General features: G+C 43.5%; 1 protein-coding gene across 1 annotated transcript; it reads right to left on the bottom strand.

Moving 5' to 3' along the window:
• Window positions 1-5,370: 5,370 nt before the first annotated feature.
• Window positions 5,371-8,269, bottom strand: LOC121983303 (protein DETOXIFICATION 48-like). The gene is made up of 2 exons (XM_042536242.1): window positions 7,314-8,269; window positions 5,371-7,201 (listed from the first exon to the last, which is right to left on the bottom strand). The coding sequence occupies exons 1-2, from the start codon at window positions 7,425-7,427 to the stop codon at window positions 5,651-5,653; spliced, it is 1,665 nt and encodes a 554-aa protein (XP_042392176.1). The 5' UTR covers window positions 7,428-8,269; the 3' UTR covers window positions 5,371-5,650.

Below are 8,269 nucleotides of genomic sequence, written 5' to 3' on the forward strand. Positions count from 1 at the left end.
TAATATCTTAGTCCAAGAGTAGTACCACTCAACCTTATCATCATGTCGGACTAGGTCCACCTGCAGGGTTTAACATGACAATTCTTATGAGCTCCTCTTGAGGACATTATCAACCTAGTATCTCTAGGACACAGTTTCCTTCTATAATCAACAACACACACTATAAGTGATATCATTTCCCAACTTATCGGGCTTATTGATTCATCGAACTAAATCTCACCTATTGATAAATTAAAGAAATAAATATCAAATATATGTGCTTGTTATTATATTAGGATTAAGAGCACATACTTCCATAATAACCGAGGTCTTTGTTTCTTTATAAAATCAGTATAAAAGAAACGACCTCAAATGGTCCTACTCAATACACTCTAAGTGTACTAGTGTAATTATACAGTCAAGATAAACTGATACCTAATTACACTACGACCTTCTAATGGTTTGTTCCTTTCCATTTTGGTCGTGAGCTACTGTTTATAATTTATAAGGTACTGATAACATGATCCTCTGTGTGTGACACCACACACCATGTTATCTACAATATAAATTAATTGAACAACTACATTTATCACAAATGTAGACATTTGACCAATGTGATTCTTATTTCTAGATAAATGTTTATACCAAAAGCTAGGCTTTTAGTATACACTCTAACAGGTGGAGCCATGTAAACCTGTTCGACTTTACCATTGAACGACTACCCATAGAGCCGACAAGTAATCGAATTGATCAGGTGTGTATAGAGAAGCTCATACAGAGTAAGGAGTTTGACCCTTCCTTCGACTAGGTCTATGGCTAGCCGAATATGAGGTGGGTCGATTATTCCGACAGGCTTATAAGGACGGTCATGCTTAAACTCGATCATCTATTGAGTGACCAAACCCACTGTCTCTTTAATTCAAGGGTAAAATACTGATCTCCTTATGTTCGACCGGCTTAAGGGTTGGTCGACCTTTCTTCTGCATGACTTGGAATCTGACCGAGCCATTTCGATGAGCCTTAGTGTCGGGCCTCTAATCGGAGCCAGATCGGAAAATGTTCTACTCCGTCAACCTTAGCCACCACATCACCTTGACGTGGACCACCACGCTATCTCCTAGGTCCACTCGTTATAACCCGTATCAACGTGCATATGCTAGGGTAGCAGAATATTCCCCAACGAGTAACCGTTATTTTTGACAAGCTGTTATGATTCTTTGACATTGTTATTTTCCGGAATAAATCCGACTAGCCTGGTAGTTAACCGGTTGTATGATAGGAGACTGATATATGAGAAGTGAGGAGCTTAGCCCCATAGGTCCGACCGACACTTTGGGTCAACCGGTCATACGATAGAGGCCTTGCCTTTGAAGAGTGTGGTGTTAAGTCTTAGAAGATTTGACCATCTCTTTGGCTGATCGGTAGTATACTGTTAGACTTGTTTTTGAAGAGTGGGGAACTATGTTCCAGAAGGTCCAACCGACATTCTGGGTTGACCGGACATATGCTGAAGACCTTGCCCTCGAGGAGTGAGGAACTGAGCTATGGATGCCCGATCGACACTGGAACTGATTGGCTGTATGTTGTGTGTTTTGGCACTGAGAAGTGGGAAGTTGAGCTCCGTATATCCAACCAACTTTGAAGTCGATCGACTTTATACTGACAGTTATATTGTAGAAGTGGAGAGCTGAGCCCCGAAATTTTGACTAGCTCTTGAGCTGACCGACTTTATGTTGAACACCTTAGTACTATGAAGGAGGGAGTTGAGCCTCGTAAGTCTAACTGATCGATTATATACTGAGAATTATATTATAAAAATGAAGAGCCGATCCCTAATAAAAGTGACTCGTTCAACTATATAACCCTTGACTATCATTTCATAGTGATTTTAATTGTCATTCTGACTATCATATCATCTTAAACAACGATGCCACAATCCATTTGGTTCATGGTATTTAACCGAAACATCAACATACGAAAACGGCAAGGAATGGAAAACTAACTTACTGCCTTTTGGCTTTTTTTTGCTTTTTCTTGTCATTTCGACAGGAATCGAGTTGAGTTGCGTGTTCGTGGTCCGTCTCTCTCCGTTCTTTTTCTTTTTACCATTGCCTTGTCGTCTTTAATTTCTTTCCCACTGGATTCATCTTTCTTTGGCATTTGTTAACCCACAGAATGGGATGCTAATTAATCGCTTTCCTACTGTTGACAACCAGATGCCGACTACTCGGTGCATCCACTGTTGACGAAGGTAAATGTGTTTGATTTCGACAACGAGCCTCGCACCATGGATATAGTCGTGGATTGGTCCACAAGCTTATCCACGGACAGTAGAGTTTGCGCAAACAGCGATGCTCTTGCGTTTCACCAAAAAATTAGAGAGTTTCTCTTGCGTTTCCATATCTGCTTCTAGAGAAGACGGGTCTCCTCGCTATTTCTTGCGTTTCTCCTTTAATTTTCTACCTCTCTCGCAAAACATTCCATTAGGCAAGTGTATATGGACTCATCATCATTCAATGAAAGCGGCGCCTAGGGTCAACGTACGTAGCCGTCGCGCCTTTAACATGCATTAATTAAGCCTTTATTTTGTTAGTCTCCAAGCCTTCCACTGATGCCTGATCTCTTTCATGCTTTGCTTTATCAGTGGACAAATGATTCAAGTGTTGACTATACAGTGACTTGAACCAAACGTGACTTTGTTCCCTTTTGCATTTTCCTCTGACTAATCACTTAAGAGATTTACAAAGCTGAGAGAGGTTTCCTGACATAGATAAAAAAAAAGGAGTGTTTTTTTTTTGCTGCCCGACAACGTGCACGTAGGTCTGAACGAGATGGTTGGACCATTTGATTGCAATATCTGTTAATAATTATTATCAAATTATCCCATCTAGATTCTGATCTTATTTTTGACACAAACTGTATATATTTTAATCATTATACTAAAAATAGAATTGAAATCTAGATTGAATAACACAGTAATAGACACTAAGTTTATGATCCAAATGTTTAATTTAATTTTAAATGCACAATCAAAGATTTTAGACATTAAAATTTATACACTAACCATCAAGATATTAGCAAAAGTTTGTTAAGTAAATAATATATCATTGATGATACTTTTTGATGGTGGAGGAGATGACGCGCTGAATTTGGGACGGCGTTGAGGTGACTTATATATTGACTGAGAGAAAATTTGGAAGGAGATGATGTTAAAAGATCCTAGAGCTAAGAGATATGGACTTGTGCACGCCACAGATAGAGCTAACTAGAATATTAGAGCGAAAATCAGAGAAGGGATCCTGACACAGACACTTCGATGCTTAAGTCAAAATAGTAGCCGAGCGAAATGGAGAAGATGATAAACGATAGAACAATAGTATAAATATACGAGTGTGTGGATGCGTATGTATTTATGTGTGTACCTGACCAATGGAGATGACTCATTTTTATAATGTTTCTCATAACCTCCGCATTAATGAAACGACAGAGAGTGTCTGGTGTCAGAGTATGTTGGGTGATGTAGTATGTATGATACCCTTTCTATAGGCATAGGAAGGCTTCATTGCATGTATATGTTAGAGTAATGATATATTTTCTGACAGGTTGTTACCATTTTCTAATAATATTATCTCCTAGAGAGAGTCCGACCGGCTCTGGACCAACCAATTGTAGACTAGGATTCATGCTCATGTGGGGAACTGGGTCCAGATGTCCGACTGACACTTGGGCTGGATAGATTTATGCTGGGGATTTGGAATTCGCTTGGACAATATGTCCGATCGGACTTTATATCGGGGGTTCATTTTGCACTCGACCGCTTTACTTAAATATAGAATTTGGTCTAGTTCTGCGATGTGCTTAGCGTGCCCGATCAACCTTTTGGTCCGATCGGCCAGAGCACTTGGCGGTGATTCTAGACTTATTTCGGCATAACATTGATACAATATGAGAGTTAACCCCTTCTTAACTTTGACCGTTATATCAACTAATTTTCTTAATATCAAACCCAGGTCTCACCATACGCGCCGCATCAATTGAAATTCAATGTCTAACTTTATTTAATCAATCCATTGAAGGTGTCCAAATCAACCTTTCAAGGTGAACCAGAGATATATATGCCCTTGAACAGCTTTTATGCACTAAAAACTTTTCATACACATTCATTATTATTGCACTGTATTAAGGTCAATGTCTAAAGGAATCTAAGCATTTAGACGAGGATTAAAAGGATTTAACTCTTTAAGCACTTGATAATTTATCATCTTGTCTTTCACGTTCATTTATCTCATTTAGGAAGTGTTAATATGGATGGTTATTGTCCACATCAAAGGTTGTCAAAGCAACCTGTGACCAAAGGTTAAGAAGGTAATTTTTGAAAAGAGACAAATCACACCCCTCCCATATGTATAAAAGGAAGAGAGTTTTCTCTTTTGAAGTGAGCAAGACTCACTTTTATGGTTTTGTCTCTTGATTACACGAGTACAAGACTTCTTTCACGGGATATCACCACCGGATTCTGAGGACATTTGGAGCGAGGAACTACGAAGAAGGCTCTTGTAGACTTCTTCATAATCCTACGAGATTCCGGAACCCACGAGATAATCTCGATCAAGAAATAACAGGAAGAGGTGAAAATCTTTTTTTGTGAGATAAATAAAGGTTAAGGTAAAAGCTTGTTAAGAGCTTATGGACAAACTATTGGTGTGCATTTGGTCAGTACCTTGAAGGTTTTATACTCAGCTTATAGAAGCTCATTCCATTGCCTCTTGTGAAGAGGTGGATTAATTAGTAGATTGTTGCAATGAGTGGAGTATCTTAAGCATGTTAAAAATCTTGATTACAATTTACAAGTGAGATCTCTCTTTGAACCATTTTAAAAATCTTGATTAGCATGTTATTTGCTTTTTATATTTATTGCTATTCCATTTTGAACACTCAAATCAACACACAAATGTACTTGCCACTAATCTTTAATTTGAGTTTTTGGTGTGCAAAAAATTGATAAAAAAGCAAGCGTTATTTATTTACCCCTTTAGTTGAGTCATTTTGATTGTACAATTGATATTAGAGCTGCTTTAGATTTGAATGGAGTGAATTGCATTACATCTAAGATTTACAATTGGTATCAAAGTAAAGCTTCAAAAGATTAAATTATCGTTTAAGGAGATGAAGTACTATGGAATCAAACAAAGGAACCAAGAACCCAAGCAAGGAATCACAACTTGAGAAAGTAAGATATGATGTTCAATATTCTACTGTGGAGAGGAAGATGAGATATCATCATCTAACTCCTTAAATTGTGAAGGATCAATCTCTTCCACTAGTGAAGCATTGAAAGACAAAATTGATTACAATAAATATTAATTACAATAATCTTTCATATTTTTTTCGACCAGTAAAAAAAAGTCAATTTCCAAATAAGCTACTAAATCCAAGTGCTAAAAAGTAGATTGCAGCATCTACTCTCCAATTTGTGAACAGGGGAATTCAACGCAAAAAGTTGTAACTTTTGACGTCGCTGTCTATGATCTTCCTCGCATTAGTTTTGGTCGCAGCTTCCAGTCGGTGAATTAAGGTAAACAAACAAAAAGAGGAATGAATGGGATTAGGTTTACAAGAAAAACCTGATTATAAAACAAAAAGGGAAAATAAATGAATAGATGAACCCAGTTCAATCGATACTGAGAAAGAGAGGAGCTGTTTCTGAATCACTAGTTACCGTCTTCACATCTTCGTGAATCACGGATAAGACGTGTTGTAGAGCTGTAGGCTTCTTCTCTGCTCCCATGGAATTAGTAAACAGAGGAGTTGTGGCATCAATTACGTCATCCGAAGCAGGAACACAAATTGGAATGGTTGAAGATGAATTTGAATTAGGGTAATTGGTCAATTCTCTGGCTCTCTCTGCCTCCGCTATCCAATCCGTTCTGGTGAGTGCCAAGGCCATGAGAGCCGCGCACGAGGACTGCGCCGCGAGGAGCCCCAGCCACAGGCCCAGCAAACCCATCTTGCCGACGAAGCCAAGGAGCACGGCGACGGGCATCCCCACCAGGTAGAAGGAACTGAGGTTGATGTTAGCGCCAGTGGCGGGCCGCGCGCTCCCCCGAAGCACGCCGCAGCCCACCGTCTGTGGGCAGTTCCCGAGCTCGCAGAGTCCGGTGATGGGCAGCGCGAGCGCGGTGAGCTTCAGTGTCTCCGCGTCGCGGGTGAACAGCCGTCCCCACTGGTGCCGCATCGACGCCGTGAACGCGGTCGCCACGAGGCCGAGCGCGACCGCGCAGACGACACCTGCTGTGGCGGCAGCGCGGGCCTTGGAGGGCAGGTTGGCGCCGAGCACGTTGCCGACGCGCGTGGAGACGCCGAAGCTGAGCGCTGAGGGGAAGACGTAGACGAGGGAGGTGGTCTGGATTAGGATGCCCATGGAGGCGACGGCAGTACGGGGGTGCGCGAGGAGGCCGCTGAAGATGATCATGAACTCGTACCACCACCACTCGAGGCAGACGGACACGCACGAGGGAGCAGCGAGTCGGAGCAGTGCCGGCCACCCGCGGAGGCAGTCGGCGGAGGGGCCGCCGGGCCAGGTGTCTCGGCACGCTCCGGAGCAGAGCAGGAAGAGCAACAGACAGGTGAGGAGGTTAAGGTCGGTCCAGATCATGGCAGCGGCCACGCCGGCGATGCCAAGTCGGAGGCGCACTGCCAGAAGGTAAGTCAGCGGGCCATGGAGCGCGGCGCAGAAGAAAGAGCAGTAGGTGACAGGGAGGGTGATGTTCTGTGCACGGAGGAAGACGCGGAGCGGATGAAGGAAGGAGAGGAAGAGGAGGTCGGGCGCGGCGGCGGTGATGAAGACGTGCGCGGCGGAGGAGATTTGCTCGTCCTGGCCGCAGCGGAGCAAGACGGAGCGGGCGTTGAGCCACAAGAGGGAGATGGGAAGGGAGGCTGAAAGAAGAAGCAGCGTGGCCCGCTGCAGGGTGAGGCCGAGGAGTCTGTGGTGGTTGGCGCCGAAGGCCTGTGCGCAGATGGGGTCCATGCCCATCGCCAGCCCGGACAGCACGGAGTAGCCGGTGATGTTGGCGAACCCAATCGCCAACGAACCGGCGGCCAGCTCCAAATCGCCGAGGTACCCGAGGAAGAGCATCGAAATCATGGCGCGCGAGTAAAGCATGAGCCCCGTCACGGCGGCCGGCACCGATATCTTCCCGATGGCGCGCATCTCATCCGCTAACTAATCGACCAATTCAAACAACAGATTGGAGCAGAAATAGATCGACCACGTCAGAATGCGCGCATGTAAAATATATACATAAGTATGCATTAATACAGTGCGTATGATTAACCTCAGAGAGAGTCGGATGGCGATGGAGGTCATCAGGAGCAGTGCTGTTCAAAATATGAGATTTGGTGAGAGAAGGGAAGGGGGGAGAAGAGGAGGGCGGAGCGGTATTGCACATCTCCTTCTCACTGTGATAAGCTCGATCGGCTCTGCCAACAATGGAAGGTGATAATGGAGGTGGGGGGAGTCGTATGCTGAGGGCGTTTTGTTTCTTCTTCAAATTGGGAATGCGAGGGAGCAATGCACTTAAATAGGAGGAGCAGTGGGGGACACGCGTCCATTGTTAGACGGTCAATTGTACGACCAATCTTTGGAGAACCCGACTGGACCGATCCAGTCATTCTCCTTTTCCGGTCAAATTAGATCAGAGCATATTCGATACACAGGCAGGGACTGCCTGATGCTGATGGTCTATAGCTCCCTCGTTCTCATCCAAAGAGAAACTAATCCTAATCCTGATGATGTCATGAATGAACCGAAATCAACGTCCGTGACTAAATCGTTGATGTTCAAATTGCTTTTGCATCGCTGCTGCTTTTGTTGAACATTTGACGGCCGACTTCACCTATCGTGTAAGATAGATATTGGTCATGACTACGGTGGTTGTGTGCCATCGCGGTCAGCCTTCTTTGTTTTGCCACACGCTTCAGAGGCTAACCCCGTCACTCCAAGTTCCAACTGCAGATTTTGTGAGTAGCACACGTTGGGATGAGTTGAAGAGTGGTCGACTGCCAAGCTTACTCACGTGTACCATCCATTTTGGGTCACTACAAAAGTGATCTTTCCTTTTAAAACAGACATGGAGGGTGCTATGTGGATTGAGAGGATAGAAGCTGGGAAGCAGTAATGGTGAATGTTGAACAATGGCAAGATGATGCTTGGCATGCATACAGACACAACTCTTATCCTAACTAACTATTTGGCATGCAGTGCAAGGTTTGAATTAACGATGTGTCTTGT

The sequence above is a fragment of the Zingiber officinale genome, chromosome 5A, assembly GCF_018446385.1.
Source record: "Zingiber officinale cultivar Zhangliang chromosome 5A, Zo_v1.1, whole genome shotgun sequence".
NCBI lineage: Eukaryota > Viridiplantae > Streptophyta > Magnoliopsida > Zingiberales > Zingiberaceae > Zingiber > Zingiber officinale.

Bases quoted from the DNA above. Each gene is read 5' to 3' on its own strand.
- LOC121983303 (XM_042536242.1), bottom strand. From the start codon at position 7,427: ATGTGCAATACCGCTCCGCCCTCCTCTTCTCCCCCCTTCCCTTCTCTC. The intron at 7,202-7,313 runs GTTAATCATACG...TTGGTCGATTAG, and splicing joins GCCATCCGACTCTCTCTGAG to TTAGCGGATGAGATGCGCGC.